General features: G+C 45.2%; 1 protein-coding gene across 2 annotated transcripts in view; it reads left to right on the plus strand.

Moving 5' to 3' along the window:
- The window catches only part of LOC142557633 (uncharacterized), a 72,210-nt gene that overhangs the window by 9,291 nt on the left and 41,995 nt on the right, over positions 1-20,924 (plus strand). For both annotated transcript variants that reach the window (XM_075669603.1, XM_075669604.1), the window contains exons 3-4: positions 794-1,054; positions 6,207-6,401. In XM_075669603.1, coding sequence (XP_075525718.1) covers positions 794-1,054; positions 6,207-6,401 — 456 coding nt within the window. The remainder of the gene's footprint in view (positions 1-793; positions 1,055-6,206; positions 6,402-20,924) is intronic.

Genomic DNA, 20,924 nt, shown 5'->3' on the forward strand with positions numbered 1-20,924 from the left:
ACGCATGCACCTGACCACTAAGGTGACCCCAACAGCAGCCCTTTTATTAGCAGCGTCTGACTTGGCAGAGTTTTGTGGACAGTGAATAGCCCTTCAAGAATGCCCAATTTCAGCTTATCCTAGGAAGATATTCAAGCAATAATGGTACCTCACAATATACAAATATAGTATTTAGTTTGTTCTAACGAGTGTCTCTCTCTTTTTTTTTTTTTTTTTAAGATTACATAGAAATCTTTCTGCACAGTGCAATGGATATGAAACCAAACTCTGTTCTCTATGTTTATATGCTTCAGCACATAACACAGCTGTAAAGAAAACCAGCCACCATTATGCAGCACACATTAGACAATTGCTAATTTTCTTTACTAAAACATTGGCTGTGCATTAGATTTCTACTTTGGACACAAGAAGTGGGCACGCATTTAATTTCAGGGCATGTTAAAAATTTGGGAAATACTGCCAAATGAAATGGTAGTGTGTTATGGGAGTTTTTCTGCATCTTGTTTAATTCAGCCCACCAGATAATTCGATCAATTTCATTGGTCTCCTGAGAGACTAATGGAAGTCAACTGTAGTCTGTTTTAATGTCGGATGCATTTCTCAACTTCGATAAAATTGGTTCAGGAACCGTTTAAGACAACAAAAGCTAGATGCAAACAGCAAGTGCTAACAAAGGCAATGCATAAATGGTAGCGAATTAGCACAGCAGCGGAAGGAGACAAAAATGTTGCTAGGTTTCGACTTTCCCTCACTTGCCTGTGTAAGGCTAAGTTGCTCCCTTGTGGCATTTCAGGTGGGCACTGCCTGTTGCGCCCTCTATTCTGAAGATGGCTGCTGGTATAGAGGAATCATCCGGGAGCTGCACCTTGGAAGTGTCACCGTGTTCTTTGCCGACTATGGTAACAGTGAGAATGTGGAGGACTCTTTTGTCAAGCAACTGCCGGACAGCCTGAGGTCTATCCCATGCCAGGCGGTGGCTTTCAGGCTGAGTGGGGCCATTGCCGTGGACACTGCTGCGGCAACGGCCAGGCTGGATGACATTCTCGCTGATCAGGTTCGCCTCCTATGTCAGTGCTTTGCTTCAGAGGTTGCAGAGTTCATTACCCTGCATTGCTCATGACGACTTGCAAAAACAGGACAATGCAAGGAAAGGCCAGTGTGTAACCTTTCTTTGCTTTGTGATGTTCTTGCACGATGGTTTCTCGCATTTTTATACAGCTTTTACTTATGTCCTTTTTATGTATTTTCAATCCTTAACATGCCGTGTATGCAAAATTGCTGAACTGCTGAACATGGTTAATCGGGTGCTGGATTTAATATACTGTAGCCTGCCCCTTCAGGAGAAAATGATGTGTGTTCTGAACTGCCCCACCTGCCAACCAGTGATGCAACTGCATGGCCTTGGCCAAGTTGCCTCACATTCAGCATGTCCGAAATTTAAAAAAAATTGCTAAGGTGCAGGGCGCTACCAGAGTCCTTCCATGTTTTTTCTGGTCACGAAACTGCCGCCTCAGTTTCATATAGCGCCAGCGCCCGCCGCTAGAGGCGCAACCGTGCATGAGAGGGCATGCGAACGCCGCTACCGCTGTGGTTGTGTGTGGGGCAGCCTCGGTATTCTAGCTTTCTCAACTTCCTCAACGATCGCTTTAGTTTCACGTAACTATTTTTAACATTGAATATAATTAAATTACTGCCTGAGCGTGTCTTCTGCGATGATATGAGCGCACGGGACGAAAAAAAAAGCCGCTCATAACATGGAGCTTGCGGCGGTCTCAGACCAAAAAGAAGAAAGATCTGGAATTTTAAGAGCCAGAACCGCGATACGATTATAAGGCACGCCGCAGTGGGGGACTCGGGATTAGTTTTGACCACCTGGGATCCTTTAAAATGCACCTAAATTTAAATAAACGGGTGTTTTGCATTTCGCCCCCGTCGAAGTGCGTCCGCTGTACACGGCCGGGCGGTCTCGGTCCGGATTTCTTCGTCATCGCCGTTCGCCTCAACGCTTCGGTGGGCTCCGCTTTTTAATATTTGCCTTAAATTAAACACCGCGCATTCGCAACAAAACGCCAGTGGTCCCACTTATCACCAGAGGAGTAAGCGCCAATTCTCCGTTGCGCATAGCGCCAGATTGTTCGCCGAGCACAGCTGTTCAGTTTCTGTTAAACTGTGGCATAGAAGGACTCTGTGGGCAGTATCTTATAACGAGATCAAAAGAATGAAATTGTTATTGCAAAGGGCTGCTACTGTAGAATACTTAATGACAAAGAAAAGGGAACTGAGCTGCTCCATGCGCTTAAGATTTCTTGCAAAGCGATGTCATTTCTGAATAAGATTTAGGTAGAATTAATGCAAGACGAACTTCGCTACTAAATGTCTTCCTAGACAATCACATGTAAGAAGACAGGACAGACAGACAGACAGACCTGTCCTGTCTTCTTACATGTGATTGTCTAGAAAGCGCAACCAATGTTTCCTATTACAATGAACCAACTTGCCCAACAACGCATCCTGCTAAATGCCTTCGGTGCGGCTTTTAACAACGGATTAAGGCGAACCTGAAGTGTTAGGACCTGCACAGTTGACACTAGCTGTAATTAGGCAATTGCCTTAGCAAGCAGTCGTTTAGAAGCGTCAGTAAGCTCAGCACTTCACTGCTCGTGGTTTCGACGCAGAAACGACGAGACTAGGTATTTTGGTTCTTAATTCGCAACTATTTACAATATGTTAAAATGTTGCAATCACCGGTCCTGATATTCTTATCATGGTCGAAAAATGAAAAAAAAACTTTATAATTCGATTAAGAAAATAAATAAAACGTGTTGGTGCAAAAACAAAATACGAGCACGATCATTTATTTATCATGTAAAATAAGCGGAGCGAAATACAGATAGCACGGAGGCGTCAGGTCACAAATGGTCCACCATTCACAATGCAAGAAGTTTGTTAAAAGCATGACACTGATATAATACGCATAAAGAAATAAGATCAAACGTGAGAGTTATGCATTGGGAGGCAGGAAACAAACACCAGCAAACGAATGGCAATAAGTACAGAATGCATAGTCGATTGTTTCTATAAACAAGAAAGTGTAAAGCATAAGCATTTCATAACACACGGCTAAAGAACTCTCAAACAAACACAAGTAGCCACATCACAAATACAGCAATTTTTTTTAAATGGCTTGTTAGAGATACCACCTTTCTACTTCTTCAGCTGTTACTTAAACATGCAGACAAAACTTGCTCAGCAAATCACAATACAAATGTAGCTAACAGTGTGCTAATAACCTTCTTACTCATAGTAGCTTATAGACTTAAAAGTACGTGCAATTGAAGAATAGCCCATCATTAGCCAAGACTAAAGGACAATGGAAAATAAAACAATGCATATTATTCTGTTTTAACACTTGCATTTAAAGGAATTCTAATGCTATACCTTTCATAGATGGTCGGGGTAAGGGCGCTATTGCTGTGAACTACTCTATCCTGGTATAACACAAATTGAGGTTGCAACAAAGCATAAAGCAAATGTGTTCAGCGTCGGCTTCTCACGCTCCAGGGACACGTCGTCGCCGTTGATGTTGAAATTGTACGCAGTGACGATGTCCGAGGCGTAAAAGTGTTTCGCGCACACACGTGTATACTTCGATTCGAAATTAAAACCGCCACTTTCCTGCTGCGGTATGGCCCGCTTCTATTTCTCGCGCTGCTCCTTGTTATTAGGTAAACAGAACAACGACACCTTTTCGGTCGGCACCCAGGCACGCAACACGTGTTCGGCATCGTTGTCCCACCCCACCACTTCAACCAAACAGCCCAACACTCGAAAAATAGCACAGCACATGCACAGAACGTACCCGAAAAGTCAGCTCGCCTCGCACTGCGCACGCATTTCGGTACGCGAACGATGCCCTCTGTGGCACAGTGGCGCCGCGTCGCGGCACCTTTGGGCAGCATATGAACCTCTCCCATAGCGTGACGGCGGAGTTTCGTGACCAGAAAAACATGGAAGGACTCTGGCGCTACCTATAGTGGGCGGCGGTGGAAATGCCACCCGCCTCCTAGTTGACCAGTCAGAATTTCCCAATTTCCCAATTTCACTTGGGCGTATACTGTCAAAGTAATCTTGGCAAAGCAGCAGTGCTGGTAATTGCCTAGTTTTACTATTAGCAGATATTAAATAGCGCCTATGCAGACGACACGTGCACCTAGCGGCAAAGCGGTAGCGATGTGGATATCGCGAATATTGAAGAGCCGTGCGCATCTGTTAAGCTCTCATTCACGCCATGTTGCGCCAAGGCAGCCAGGTGCATTGCTCGCTCATCATTTGCGAGTTGACGGATGTCTCTCTCAGAATGCGTTATCACTGTTGCACTCGTGATTTGAGCTGTTGCAAGAATGCTGATGCGTTGCATGGCCGGCAGGTGCTCGAATACGTACTCAAGCACGAGCAGTGGCTTTGCAGTACAGAACGCTGAGTAGAGGAATGTTGAACACATATTTTCTGTTCCAGCTTTCAGGTTGAAAGCATGCATTGTGTTGCAGCAGGCAAATGGGCGACGCAGACCAGCCAATGTGCACAAAGCACATAAACTGCAGTTCATGAAGCTGCACAGGCTCCATTTAAACATTTAGCACAGCCACTTGCCTATCAAGATCTGCTTGGCAAATGCTTTTTTGGGGTGTATATAAGTACTACATGCCGCGATGGCGCACAGAAACCAAAGGTAACATTTAAAGGTAAGTTGTATTCAAGGGCGATATTGTCAAGTGATCATTTCCAGTAGTGCATCATCTTCAAGATATTTCATGCGTCTCTGCATCGGACGCATCGAAGTAGGCGAACAAAATTCTTTCTGACACAGCGCCAAAAACGAACAGGAACTGCATGCTGTATTTGCCACGAAGGAGAAGGCGGCTTGGCAGCCATGGTGTAGAAGCAGCAGCAAGCCATGCAGGAATGCAATGCCGCCAGAGCAAAATGGGCGATGCTTTATCACGGTCGCAGTTTGGCTGGTCCGGTCGTGAGTTTATGCACACTTAGCACCGAGCCCCTCTAGCCCAGCTGTGCCAGCCTCAGCTACTTATCCTTTACTACAGATGGCGGTAGTTGTCTGGTTGGTCTCATCAGTCGACGAGCCCCGGTGCTTCCAGTGTGGCAGGCAGCAGCTGGTGAAGTCGGATATGTTGGGCCATAAGATGCTAAGATCGCTAAAATTTTACCCTGCGCTTTATAGATGACTCACAGCAGCACTGCAATCAGTTGCTACCGAAGCACTAGCGGACAAGTGCGCGGCGAGCGAGCGCTCCTTTGTTTGTTGAAGGCACAAACGCAGCATGCTCGCTTCAGTAAACCCAAACGGCATACTGCTTGTCAGTCAAGCTAGCACGCGATGCACCCTGTTCCAGCTGCCCCGCCGTGTGATAGGACAATGTTCTACTCCCACGCCAGACACACAAGACTGAAGAACGTCCAATTTTCACCAATGTAGCATAACTGCGCCACGCAAGGATCGTGTCCTCGTTAAGCCGGACTACACCGCACCTTTAGCTTGGCCACCCCAGTGCACTCTCCTTCGAGCGGGAGCAGAATGCATCGAGGCCCTGCTGTTGAACGTAGACAACCAGATAGAGAAAACTGGCTAAACTCTGAGAATACTTTGCATTAAAAGAACATCGCGGGCGCACAACGGTGTTGTCACAGCGCTCGAAGCAGCTAACAAAGCGTACCAACTCTGTGGCTAGCAGACATGTGGGACCTGTTCACTGATGCACCAGAACGGAATACAAGCAAGAAAAGCAGACAGCACGGGCACTGGTTCTCCACTCTTCGCTGTATGTCACTTCCGCTAGGCAATAATGGCAGCATTTTTTCTAGTTTCAGTATGGAAAACATAGATTTTTGCTAGCTCTTTGCAACGCATTGACCTGTGTTTCAAGCCTAAGATTTTGCACAGAGGCTACTGCGTAACTAAATTATCTAAAACTGTGCTTTTTATGTGGTTGAAAATTTCGTTGTAGTTGGCCCTTAAACGGTAAAGTTGACGAATAAGTGTCCACAGCAGCGCATCTCAGTGGATCTACCTGGAAGCTGTTGTTTGACTTTGGCAGTCATGCTCTGATGGTTTCTTCCTAATTCCTTAACTACTACTGCTTTTTAAGCAGTTTCCAAATGCTACCAAGCCTGTGGTATCTGTTTTACAGGAGGTGACCATCAAGGTGCATGGTTGTGGCCTTGACAAGGTCCATGATGTTGACGTCATTCTTCCTACCGGTGTGAACGCTCGTGATCAGCTGATTCAGGAAGGACTCCTGCAGCATTCGGGTGGCTTTGCTTGTCCTCCGCAGCGTCCAGCATCTTCTGTGCACGTGCCACCTCCACAGATGTCTTCTCCGGAGGTCAGGCGTTTTTAGCCATTCTTAGTGTTGCCAGGGGCATTAAGGAGACATGAAAGACTGAAAAAGTGGTTGTCTTTTTCTCTCTTGTGTACGTCTGTTTGTTTGTCGTTTGTTTGTCAAGCTCTTTTTTCTTTCATTCATTTTCTTTCTTTTTTTGCTTTTTGAAACTGGTATTTTTGGGTACCAGAAGTTTTGCTGCATAACCTCACCAAGTTTCCCACCACTTGGATTGATAATTTTAGGCATTAGTAATGATTTGTATGACCTCTTCAAATAAAATTCTTACTGATGCCTGCGTAACAATTTTTTTAAAGGTGTTCGAATACAGTAGAACCTCGTTCATACATTTTGGAGAAAGGAAAACACTAACAAAAAGTATTAACCAGAAAAGTGAATGATTCGAAGTAGCAAGATAATACCGTACTTGCGCAAATCTAGGCCGGCCCCAATTCTAAGCAGACCCCCGACAGTCTGAAGCCAGAAAAAAAAATATAAATTACCTCGAATGTAGGCCGAACAAAAGAAAGTGAGGACAGTGTTGACAAGATGAAAACAACATTTATTGAATATGAACGTGCCGAGCTCGAAGCAGGGAGGAAGTGCGCCACCCTCCAGTGCATGCCAGGATCCAGGGAGAGGGTAGGGAGTGGGTGCGCATTCTTCTCCGGGCAGCTGCACATGCCCAGCCGTGCCGCTGTATTTTGAAAGAGAAAACACAGCTGCGCTATGTTTTCTCGGCTTAGTTAGCGTTAATGCGAGATGCAGCATGAAGGTTAATTCGCTCGCTGCTGCTTCCTCACTCTGGCGTTTTGACAGAGTTTCCATGCTCATCAAGTCAGATAAGTTTGCTTGTGCATGTGTGACACCATGCTTGTTGATTTAGGTAGTGTGCCTATGTTTACAAGTTTATATGGCAAATAAAACTACTGTCCTTACTTTGTACAGCTAGCTGTCCACTAATTTGCTACTGCAATCGATTCTTTGCCTTTCGAGCGAAACTAAATTTTTTTTTTTTTTTTTTTCGCATCGATGCTGAAGTTCCGCCCGGCTTGAACGTTTGACGATGCCTCTGCGGCTAGCATAACATTTCGTTTAAAAGTTGAAAGTGGCACTACAGCATTGGCTGTTTGGTGTCAATACGTTAACACCATGCCACACGCTGATACGACACGGGTCAAAATTGCGACATCACTCGTAATTCATTTGGCTACTGGCACGGCTCCTGGCTGTGAAACAGATTTTTTTTTTTTAGATGGCACTAGCTGTGCACCATATTTATGAATTTAAATTAAATGTTGGCACGTTTCTTTAGTCCCTGAATCAAAGCTGACCATAGAGTTTGCTATATGATTATTTAAAAAAGAAGTATTAGCCAAGATTCATACGTTAAGCAGATCCAACGCACATGTGAAATGAAGCTTTTATGAAGCGATTGATGAAATGCTATAAATTTGCCCATTTCGTTCTTGTGCCTAATACAGTACAACCTCGATAATTGGAAGGCTGCCGGACCATGAAAATTCTTTGAGTTAAGCATATTTTCTAATTAACCAATATGAAGGGGAAAAAAAGAAAACAAGAACTTGCCACAAAAAAGGAATCGCCTTTATTTTCCATGTCCGAGAACAGTTACTTGAAATAATCACTGAAGCGGGATTGCTTGGTGCAGTAGTTCGCCCAAGTGTGATGTTCTCCAGCTGTCTCGGAACACGTGGCATAGGAAAAAATCACTGCCGGTCACTCAACACAGCTGCGGACGACGTTCACGGAATTGATAACCGCCGCTAAAGAGGGCGCTTCACTCAAAAAAATTCGGTCTTGGTGGATATTCCGGACTTCATAAATGCACCGTTGGGGTTCCCATTGAGCTAATGTATAGTCGGGACCAATTTTTCAGATGAGTTGAAGCCCCAAAGTTCGATTTACTGGACTAACTCTCACGTTCCGCGCCACGCTACGCATTCTTGGAGGCTGCCATGTTGGATTTTTCGCTGGCTTGACTTCCAGAGGCCCGCTCTATAGCTTCCTAGATAGGGAGGCGCACGCTATTCAATACACTCTTAAACAAATTTACACCCTTCGGGTCATATCTTGCCACACAACAATTATCTCCATTTGTCTTGTCTGCATTTCCTTTCTTTAACTCTACGAGCCCGGTACTTTCAAGCCACGAACGGCATGTGCGTTATCAATATGACAGAGCACTCTCGACAGGAAAGTAGTGAGCACAGCGTTTTCAAGCAAGGAAACGCAAGCAAGACTGACGACGATTACTGTTGTGTGGCAAGATATGACCTAAAGGGGGTGTACATTGGTTTCAAAGTGGGTACGTTCAATTCGCCTGCACCACCTGAACCAGCTCTCGAGGTGCTGCACTCTGCCATTTGTTTCAAAAGATGCAGGAAAGGTGCAGAGCTGGTTCATTATTTTGCTGCACCCACTCGACTGTCGGTGCCAACTTGGTGCTGGCGTACAAGTGGGAAGCAGCAGCGCAGCAGATGCAGCACATGAGCGCGAGCGCAGTTAAGCCTGGGATACATGGAGTGAACTTTCGCGGCGAGCATCGCTCGGCACAAATAGTTGCGGCACGCCGCCGCCGATGATTCACTTGCATTGCTTACATTCAGCAATAAACAGGCGGATGCCGCAGCAGGCTCGCCGCGTATTTGTCAGTGTTGCCAGGCCCTAAGAATGTTCCAGGCCCTAAAAAAATACTAAATAGGCTTTTTATTGTATTATTTGTTGTTAATGACTAAACAACTTGGAAAAAAAAAGTTTCATAGAGGCGCTTACAAACGATTTCCGCACATTTCATTGAGCTGTAAGCGTTTTAGCGAGCTGGCTTTGCGCCTTCTGGCTATGTTGAGTGGTGACACGGCAGAGCGAAGGCGTTGCAGAAAGTTTTGTGGTTTTCCACCTGTCACTTTAGTTTACTTTGTGTAAAAGCACATTGTGGTTATTCATGTTTACTTCAGTTTCTGTTCCTGTTTTAAAGCCTCCTCCAACAACAAGCGTTTACTACTGTTGCCAGAGAGGATAGAATTATCGGTATTTGACATGAAGTGGGCCTGTCAGCGGCTCTCGTTCTCAGTGCCCTAGGCATTCCGTGCGTCCCCTAGGCCCACACAGATGCAAACAGCCACAAGACCAGGCATCGTCGGTTGCTAACTGTATGTAATCTGTCGTCGCTGTTTTCCCTCAAGGCACTCGACCAGAAGGGACTTTGTAGAGCGGGGGTGGTTTATGACCGAAGAAGCACAAAACCAAGCTTTGTGAGCACGCGTGCCAACAGCGAGGAAAAGAAAGAAAAAAAAAAAGCTTCGGGTGCCGCGAGCGAGCAACCGTTTTGTCCCCAATACCTGAACCCATATGGGGAGCACCACACACACACAAAAAGAAAATAATAAGAAACGCAGTACAATGCACACACTATTTTGTGCCATGGAACCTTCGATCAGATTGGTAAGAAAGCTGCACTGCACTTATAATTATTATCTGTTTCGTGAGCACCTCATTTAAGTTTGTGGACAAAAAATAAGTTTACACAAATTTGTACTTTTAAACATTCAGTATGCAGCTGTAATGACCCCTTTCATGTGCAGAGAGGCAGAAAGTGCGCCGCCAAACTAGCCCTAACACCCGCATTCCATCGAATCAGCGCGGCCGCGCGATGGACACTGCAATGGAAAAGCAAAAATACGCAAAAAACAACCAGCTGCCGGAAGTCGTAGGGAGATCAATCGTCGCAACACCTGGTGAGTGCGCGAGCCGCTTTTGCCACTTCCGACGGCGATTTTCCGATTGGTCAGGGTAGCCAGCAGGAGTCAAATTTTTGGACGTCAAGGGGCGAGCATTCGCCGCCGGGCGTATTTTGTCGCCTGGATGCCAGTTTTCCGCTCCATGTATCCCGGGCTTTAAAACTCCACTTATGCACATCTGATGTATCCACGCAGATGTGGTGTGTATTTACACCCAATCATACCTGCAGTTCAGGACCTCTGCATGCACATTAGTCTGACATAACGCCTGCACCGTGTCTGCACCTTTGCATTCATGTTGAGTGTCTCGCTGGGCCTACACAGGAATCGAGCTGCACAATTTCTGAGCTGCTCATGAACCGCCGTGAACTGGTTCAGAGTGGTGCAGGCAAATCGAGCAGACCTAGTGTAAGGAGCACGCACCATCCTCCAGTCTTGGAAGCCACGCCCACTCTTCTTTGGCTGACGGCACTTCTTTCTTTCCCTTTTTCAGTCAGCACCATCGTCATAATCGCTTTATGTTTGATCTGTTTCTTAGTAGGTACTAAACTTTCGGTTTCTATTTTGTATGTGTGTTCACTGAGCAAGTGTGTCTCGGAGACGCCACATCTTTGTGGGTGTGTGCGCGCTTCGCATTTGTGTGATTGTTGCCACCTCCTGTGTGTTCGCTAGAGCGAAGTGGTGCGAAGCCTGTTTCTTTGATCTCCATGGTGAACTCCATTGGCGGAGATCGCCAACGCATTGATGCTCTTGTAGAGTGTATACGGAGACATCACTCTTCCGCGAATCCAAGCATGTCTGATCGCCTCCAAGCATAGTACGAGGCAGGGAATTATGAGATTTTTTTGAAGCCACCCTTAGCCTAATAAGTTCGATTTTTGCAGACTATTCAGTCCCCGCATGGTCCGGAAAATCTGTCGGCAACTGTATATAGCACCCTAACCTTGAGTCGCATGTTGTTGCCGGCCGGAAACTATGACTTGTTCAGATTGAGCTGCGCGGGCTATTCAAATTATCCTGTAGAGTTTGCATTGAAAATGGCGGGACCACTGAAATTCTTCTAACCGAGTATGAATTATCAAGGTTTTACTGTATCAGAAAGTTAGTTCATGGCACAAAATGTACCGCCTACTTGGCCAGTCGACCGTTGTGGTCATGTGTCATAGTACAGTGGAATCTCGATGATACGAATCTCACGGGGTCACAAAAAATATTCGTATTAGCCAAAATTCGTATCATCGAAACAATTAGAACTAGCTAAATTAAAGAGTCAGAGGTGAATGCACTCAGGCACACGTACGTAAAAAGCATTTATTTCTTGAAGAAAAAGTCTCTAATGGTGGTAGTCCTTCGCCATCACCCTCGTCTAAAACAACGCGTCCCGAAGCATAGCAGCTACTCTGTCCGATGGCACGTGGAAAAGGAGGAAAAGCACAAAAGCAACAAAAGGGCCACCACTTCAAACTCTTTGCGCCCAGTCGCGGCCGCCGCGCTGTCCGGCACCGCGGCCGCGCCTCCGCACCAAAAGAGAAAGGGAGAAATCGCGTGACTGCACGCTGTTCTCTTTCGCGGCCATCGGTGGGCGGTAACGGCTGATACTTGCGGTTGCATCCGTCCGTGCACTGGAATCGTGCCAACTGTGGCCTCTCCGCGCAGCGGCGCAACCTCCTCCACCCCTTAGCAACCGGCGCGCCAGTAGGAGGTAGGGGGCGCAGCTGCACATAGTAACCGTGACGTCACACAGTAGCGGTAGAACGAGCGCGTGCGTGTCGGCGGTGGCAGCTGCACTTATAGCTGCACTGGCTGCACCGCCACTCCTTCGCCAGACGTCTCGTTGCAGTTGAGTGAGCAAGACGCATGGCTCCGAAGCAGCCCAGTGATTCCGCGCCAAGCGGTTCGGGGAAACGGCAGCGGACGCCGGATTCCCCCAACACCAAATGACAGAAGAACAAGGAGCGCATGCGACGACATAACGTATCACCAGATGCGAAAGGAAGGGAGGCAGAACGGAAACGCCAACACCGACTGATTAGATCACCGGGTACCAAAGGCAGGGAAGCAGAATGAAAGCGGCAGCAGCGACAGGTGATATCGCCGAACACCAAAACGAATGAATTGTAGCGCAGACGGCAGCAGCGACTGGCTCTGTCACCGAACAGCACAGCCAGGGAAGCAGAGCGCAGACGGCAGTAGCGTCTGGCTTTCGCCAAGCACACTTCAGAATTTCCAGTGTCTTCGGTAATTTTCGTATCAACCGACGCAGGTCGAAAATTGATTCGTAACAACCGTTCTCTAGCACGTTGCAAAGTAATGGGGCTCGACTGGGACCACAGAAAAATTCGTATCATCCGAAAATTCGTATCAGCCGTGATCGTATCATTGAGATTCCACTGTATTGAAATTATCATAACCGACACGTGGGCAATTTTGCTGATCCCCGTTGCAGGTATGCGCCATAATATGAAAATTAACATCCTAATCAACATGGGAACATCCTTTGTCGAACCCTCGTTGCGGGTATGTGCCATAGTATTGAAATAATCATCATAACCAACATGTGGACAATTTTGCCAATCCCCTGTTGCAGATATTTGCCATAATATGGAAATTAACATCCTAATCAACATGGGGACATGCTTTGTCAATCCCTCGTTACGGGTATGTGCCATACTATTGAAATAATCATCACAATCAACAGGTAGACAATTTTGCCAATCCCCTGTTGCAGATATGTGCCATAATATGGAAATTAACATTCCAATAAACATGGGGACATGCTTTGTTGATCCCCTGTTGCAGGTATGTGCCATAATATCGAAATTGTCATATAATCAACATGTGGACACTCTTTGCCAATCCCCTGTGTTGGGTATGTGCCATAGGATGGAAATTGACATCCTTATTAATGCGGGGACATGCTTCTTTGTTGAACCCTCATTGTGGGTATGCGCCATAGTATGGAAATTAACATTCTAATTAACGCGAGGACCCACTTCTTTGGCAATCCCCCTTTAAGGGTATGTGCCACCGTATGGAAATCATCACAATCAAAATGCAGACGCACTTCTTGGCTGACCCTTCGTTGTGGCTATGTGCCATAGTAAGGAAACCATAATCAACATGCGGTGATCATCTTGAAGAGATAGTAGGCATTTGCACAATATGTATCAGCCACTTCCTGGCCAATTTCCCATCGTGGGCGTGTGCCATAGTACAAAACAGTCATCCTCATTATCAATATGCAGACGCGCTTCTTTGCCAATCCCCCAATGTGGGCATGTGTCATTGAACCACTCACTCCTTGGTTATGTGCCATTGTACAGAAATTATCATTCTCAATATGCCAGCACGCTTCTTGGCATATCCCCTGTTGCGATTATGTGCCATGGTAGGAAATCATTATCAACACCATGCTGGTGCAATTAAATCTATAACATATTTGATTGGTTTTATTTCTAAGTCATCTACATCATGGCTATGACCATTTTTAAGTTTCCGATACAAAATTGTTACTTCAGGGATAGAGGTTGACATTAACTGTTGTATTCAGAAATGCATCTTGACTTGAAGTTCATGCTTGACTTAATATAAATGACGCCTGGTGTAAACGTGCCCAAGACGCTCATTGCGTTTCTTTCGGTGCATTCACAACAGGCATCATTTAAATCAAGTCAAGCATGGGCTTCAAGTTAAGATGCATTTCTGAATATGCGGGTAAGTACATTGTAGGGGATAACCTCAGAATATGATTAGTAGCTCCATGACAGAAAGTACTAGTGCCAATTTCAGCAGAAACATTAAAAAGGTTAGCTAGTTCGGCCCTGTGAACCCTTTTGTCATTTATAACAAGGTTGTCAGTTGGTATGCATAGTGCTCTTGTTTAGTAACTTCAGGGTGTCTACCAACCGGTAATTCTCAGGGATTTTGAATAGTCTGGAAATGTCAGGGAAAACTCGGGGAATTTGTGCTTCTATCAGGGAAAATTAGCTGTAATTTTATTGAAAGGGAATGAAAGTCGCAGTAATGCTGGCTCGCGTAACAGAGAAGGGTCGTAACGAATCGTCTTTTGATGCTGTGTCATCGGCTGGAGAAGTTGCCAATGCACACTCAATGGCTGACTTTCTGGGTGCCCAACAGCTCCACAGCACCATTACGTACCCCATAGAGTCAATGTATAAGAACGTCTGAAATTTTGGACGCAAGTTCCCTTCGCCGTCTGATTTTCTGGACTTTTTGCCGTGAGCGCAGGTCCGAAACGACATTGATCAAAGCCACCACCACCGCCATGGTAAACACTAGGCCTAGCTGCTTCAACATTCATTATTAACCTTCCTGTACTTCGGCACCGTGTTTTTCCTTGAAATAATTCGCCGCTGTAGGCAATGGTGCCGACTCCATCTTTGTGGCTCGCGATTGGCTTCGAAGCTCGGAAAGTATGGCACATTGCGTAATGCCGGTTCCCAAAAGTCAGCTTTGCCTCAATACAGAAGCGTTATGCAGTGAAGCATAACAAGCGTGTGAAGGGCCAATTGTCACACACAGTATCAATTCCTTAATTATACACGCGTCCATCCGCCATCTCCTGTCACAGTACAGGCACCGATATACCTAATAAGCGTGCTGGTAAGCCTTTTCGGATGTGCCTGTAGTGATTTCAGCCTTTAACCCTTTCGCTGTCGGACCTTTCTGGCCGTGACGCAACCCCAGTGGCGGCTTGGTTTCAGGGAATGAACATAGCAATTTATTTTTGATTATGATTGGTATACAAATAACATAGTCAATGCAATATGCACATTTCAGTGTTCTGCAGCTGTTGTTAGTAAACATCATCATCATCAGCCTGAGTATAACATCCGTTCAACATCCGAATCTGACGGTGCGGAACTCATCTCTTCCACGCGTGAGACGCTCTCAGAGTCCAAATACGAGCTCGGCTCGTATTCTGAATCGGAAGAGCCACCGTTCCAAAGAGCAGACGAAGGTCCTGCGCGCTCAGCCATCCGAAAGTAACCGCGCGCAGGGAGGATGCGCTATCAGTCGCCCGCACAACGGAGAGAAACGCGAGGTTGTGTGATCAAGAAGACAGAGGGAGATGAAAAAAGGCTAAAACAAAGTTCGAAGGGCTTTACGTTTACTGCTGCAAGACGCAAGCGAGGGTGCGGCGAGAGTGTGAAAGCAGCAATCGAGTCACTCTTTTCGGAGAGGCAACAACACGTGCGCCTGAACTTGACGCGCCGTAGCAGACACACCAACAGAAGAAAAATAAAAACCTTCAAACCAGCGTAGATGGCAGAAGAACCCTTGAACCCATAACCACACGCGCGTGATGCATGATCCAGCGAACAGGGAGACATCGTGCCACTCAGCAAAGACAAAGTGGGGAGTGGCAGTCGCACCGTACTCTTCAATACATGAACTAACACAGGTCGGGGCGAATATACAAACTTGCAGAAAGAGTCAACAGATGGCATGGCCAATCCAGGAGCGCCAGCTTTGCGCTCAGGCACGAAATTTTCAATGCACGATAGAGAATGTACCGGTACGTCAATGACACTGTGGGGTTGGGGGGGGAGCGATGACATACCGGTACGTCCGTGACAGCGAAAGGGTTAATGGAAGTAAAAGACATGTCTCCATTTTTTTCAGACTGCCCGATTTTATGGACGTTTTCGCGGCCCTTAGGGAGTCCAAAAAATCGCACGTTGACTGTACAGCTGACTAATTGAACGCTTCAAATGGTCCTTAGGGCGAATGCACGGTGGCAGGAGGACGAGAACAGAAAGGACCTATGCATTGAGGAATGAACGGGAAAGGAAGCCTGCCGCCGCTTTTTTCGAGAAGCTCGAGCTCAAAAAAAACAGTGTTGGCTGACGCCGGGTTGCAGGGGTCCCTCATCCAAACCGAAATAAACTCTTTAAAGCAGTGAAACGCAAGACTGAGGCATTGTGTGCGGGCTGAGAGTATGTCAGGAGAGTTGAGGTTGGCACACCAGCTGTTGAGAATCTCATTTGTGACAAAGTTTGGGCATCACACCAATGAGCTTGCTATAAATTGATAAAATTAGCTCATATCATTTTCACTCATGGCGTCCACATCTGTAGAAGCAACCTGTTTTTGCCATTTTTGTGCAGTGATAATAGCAAGGAATAGAGCATGAACATTAAGCTTACAGCAATGTGAAGATTCTGATAACCTAAATTACTTACATTTTGCTTCTGAGTGATATGTATCGCTTTGGTGAAGGCACTTCCATGTTTTACGTGACGCTTGATGTGGGGCATGTCGGTAGCAATCTTGAAATATATATATTTTTTTCTTTCTTGAAACGCTTGAGGCTAATGAATAATTTGTGCATATAATTCGAGCAGGGAATTTAATCCTTTTTATGAAGAAACATAGCATGACTCACTTTACAATATTCAAATATTTAGTTACTCTGTAATTATAATGACTCATCATAATATTCTCAGAGTCGTTCTATCACTTTGATTTGCTTTTAGTGGAGTCTCAAGCACCACCAATATTGCACACATATGTATCGACAGTCGATCATAATTCGTGACTGAAGTAGATATTCAAAAACATTTGTTTATGTATGCATCTCATTTTTAATCGTATTTGAGAATGTTCCACTCGATTTGCAATGAGGTTTACCTTTCTTTTTTTTTTTTCAAATATATTTTATTCGCTGTGCATTTTACTAAGCCCTTGCAGCAGATATTTAAAAAATAAAATGAATGATACTCCCTACTATCCAAACTGGATGAAGTCGTTTTTTAGCATGCTTACTAGAAAGTGACAGCATCGTGCGACATAGTGTCAGCGAATATAACGTAAAGCAAAGTTCTGTGTCACTCAGGGAATTTTGCAAAGGCAGTCAGAAAACCTGGAAAACTCAGGGACTTTGGGAATGTCAACTTGGTAGACACCCTGAACTTGTTATCCTTCACACTTTGCCACTATCACACAAGCAGTTGTCAAATATTCGCTGTTTGATCTTTTTATCTCTTTATTCAACCTATTTCGAAACCTTCTAAATCCTTTTAATTTTTGCATGTTTCATGATTTTAAAAATTTGTCAAAGAGTTAGTTCTTAAACTTAATCTTGATATGTTCATGTGTGATCCATGGCTTATGCAGCCTTTTTTGTTTACGGTATGTCTTGAAGATTTTTAGAAATGAGTTATAGCACTTGTTGCTGTCTCCACGAGTAAGTTTCCTTCCAGTCAGATTGAGCTATCTTATCCCTAAAATTTTCTTAAGTGAGAGACATTTCCTAGTACGAGAGAGTTCAAGCCACTCCTTTTGTTTCAATGCACTGCTTCACTGAAACTCACAAAAATTAGCTAAGTGATCACTAATGTCACTGTTTATAACGCCAAAGAAAATGTTAACGTTTAAGTTAGTAATGAACAAATCTAGCAAAGTTGCAAGGTAACGTGTGTTGGTGTTGCTATAACGTTCTGAAAACCATTGCTCTGTAGCACAAATAAAAGGTCATTCGCTGGACTCGAGACCTTTTGAACATTAATATTCATATTACCACCTATTGTCAGCAACCATCTATTTTCATTGGGACAAGAAAGTAAAGAATCAAGGAAGTTTAAAACTGTCACAAGATTGCCGCTTGGTAGTTTGTATGGCATGGCAAACACATTATTTTGCTTAATACAAATGACTCCAATATCGCTAGTAACAGCGCAAAATTTGCGTAGCATTTAAAAACCTGGTACAGCAACCTGAATAGAGACTTCACCGCATTTTTCTGATCTAAAAAGAAATGATTGTAACATGATAAAATAAAGTAATCTGAATTTTCACCATAACAAGTCTCAGTGGATATGAGTGCATTAAATCTAATATTCTGTGATTTTAAAAGGGTGATAATTTAGTCATATTTATACTGTATGGATCTAATGTTTAAATGAAAGCTTGTCTGGATTCTCAGATATGACACCACGTATGTCCTGAGGTAGCATGCAATCAGTAACAATGTTTTGCACGTGGCTACTGGAAAATCTTAATGTTTGTGCCAAGCGTGCGCACTCTTATTCTGTCGCGCTAATCTTGTCCAGATCACCCGCCGTGGTTGCTCAGTGGCTATGGTGTTGGGCTGCTGAGCACGAGGTTGCGGGATCGAATCCCGGCCACGGCGGCCGCATTTCGATGGGGGCGAAATGCGAAAACACCCGTGTGCTTAGATTTAGGTGCACGTTAAAGAACCCCAGGTGGTCAAAATTTCCGGAGTCCTCCACTACGGCGTGCCTCATAATCAGAAAGTGGTTTTGGCACGTAAAACCCCAAATATTATTATTATTATTATTGTCCAGATCACTCTTGCATTTTATTGCCAAAACTGCTGTTTCATTGCGCCTGGCAAAAATGCCACCTTTTTTTGCTTAAGCGAATTTCCAGCCATGTTCATACTTACATGCAACTGCCATATCAAACAATTGGTTCAGAAATTGGCACAGATTCTCATTTTGTTTGCCACCCTGTGAATTGCGTCTATATCGCTGGCCAGTTTTAGCAAGGATATCGGTTAAACACTTATTCTGAGTTTTCACAATACCCTTAATGTCAAGGTTTCTATTGCACGAGTACTACTCCAATTTCATAAGACTGATTTGACATTCAGCCAAATCCCTCTTTAATGATCACACTTGCTGTTGGAGCATATCATTTTCTTCCTTAAGAGAATTGTTCTCATTCAAGGTAGCATCATGTTGCTGATTAGCATCATCAAGCCTTTTTCTTATGAAGTTTATGCTCTGCTTCATCTCATCTATATCAGCCTGAAGCCCTCTTTCTTCTGCATGCATGTTTCTTTTGAATTCATTCCGTAACTCATGTTTAAACTCTTGTTGTTTTGAAAGATTCCTGCAGTCATTTATAATGACTGCTGCAATAAACAAAAGTGTTACGCACATCTGAAAAGTTTACTAACCTGCAATGTGCAGCAGTAAGAAATTATGCCTTCTGCTCCATTGCTGTCATCGCTGCCAGTTGATGCGTCTGCGAAACAGCGGTAGCTTTATAGCGACCAGGGGATGGCCATGTGTTACGTTATCCAGGTAAGGGGGAGAAAGATACTCATATAGACCGTTGACCATTACATTGGTGATATACAGGTTAGCAATGAACTCAATTAAATTGAAGCTGCAAGCATGGGCAGAGAATAATGGCATATTGGGAGAACTTCGGAATGGCTTCAGAATAGGCAAGTGTCTGGATGATAACTTATTTGTCCTTGCTCAGTCTATTGAAATATCCAGGGCAGAAAGCAGACCGTTGTATGTGGCCTCTTTAGACATTACATTAACGTATGACAACATACCGTATTTACGCGATTGTAAGTCGACTCGAATGTAAGTCGAACCCCCTTATCGCGTGTGACAGGGGGGGGAAAATAACAGAGCATACCCACGGGCGCATTCCATAATGAAAATTTATTAGTAGCTGACATGGTCACTGGGCTACTACTCCTCACTAGTGCTGCCATCATAATTTCTGTTACGGTCCCGAAGCACGTCGCCGTCCTGCGAAATTCTGCATTTGCATACATGCACAAGTCCCCGCCGAAAGCACCCAACCACACAGAGCCATCAGCGAGGCTCTTTTGGCTTGTCAGGTTGGCGTAAATTTGCGGTCTTCTGCCGCCAGCCACTCGTACTCATGGCAGCAGGTCCTTAAAAGGCGAAGATCCAAGCTTGTCTCACCATGTCGCACGTCACTAGCAGGGACCGATCATGCATTTCGGCGACGTACGCCACAAGCTTGGCCTTCAGCTTTGGAAAGTGTCCCAACTTCCGCCCGCAAAAGCTTCTTCACTTGCTGTCAGAGGTAAAAATTTTGCTTCGCTGCCGTCGCCACTCTCACACCACCCATTAAGAAACATCAAACTTGCGGAGGACGAAAGAGGACGCTGATAGCATCCATCCACCCCTCCATCCATCCAGCCTGTGCGCTGCCACTCTTTTCTGTAGGCTTGCACTGTCTTCCTGCACAGTCCTACCTGCCCATCGGATAAAGCTGTCTCAGTGACACCTTGAAGTAGGTGCAAATCTGCCATGTGCAACAGTTGGAAATTGAGCCTTCTGCTCCGCCGCTGTCACCACTGCCATCATCTTGGGTACCCTCATCTTGGGTATGTGCCATTGTATGGAAATTGTCATCATCATTATCAAGAGATGGACATGCTTCTTGTCCAATCCCCATTGTGGGTATGTGCCATAGTGGGAAATCGTAATCATCAACATGCTGCGATCAGCTCACGAAGAGCTACTTGGAAGCACGACATGTACCTCCCGCTTCTTTGCCAATTTCCCGCTTTGGGTATCTGCCATTGTACTACCTGCTACTTAGGTATGCGTGAGTGTATGGAAATCGTCATCATCAATGTCAGTACGGAGGCATGCTTCTTGGCTAATCCCCCGTTGTGGGTATGTGCCATAGTAGAAAGACATAATCATCATCAACACACTTCTTCATCTCAAAGAACTACTTGGAGGCACGATGTGTACCTCCTGCTTCTTTTCCAATCCCCCGTTGTGGGTATGTGCCATTGTTTAGCAGGGTAAAGTTGCAGGCCTGTCGGTGGGACATTGTGAATAAAACCGCTGCAGACACAGGATGGAGGGAGACTGGAACACACGAAAACAACCGCCCTGTGTTGTCTCCCTCCATGCCGTGTCTGTAGCGGTTTTATTCACAATGTGCCATTGTACTACCAGCTACTTGGGTATGTATTGTTCTATAGCAATGA

Source organism: Dermacentor variabilis, chromosome 9 (genome assembly GCF_050947875.1).
Source record: "Dermacentor variabilis isolate Ectoservices chromosome 9, ASM5094787v1, whole genome shotgun sequence".
NCBI classification, from domain to species: Eukaryota; Metazoa; Arthropoda; class Arachnida; order Ixodida; family Ixodidae; genus Dermacentor; species Dermacentor variabilis.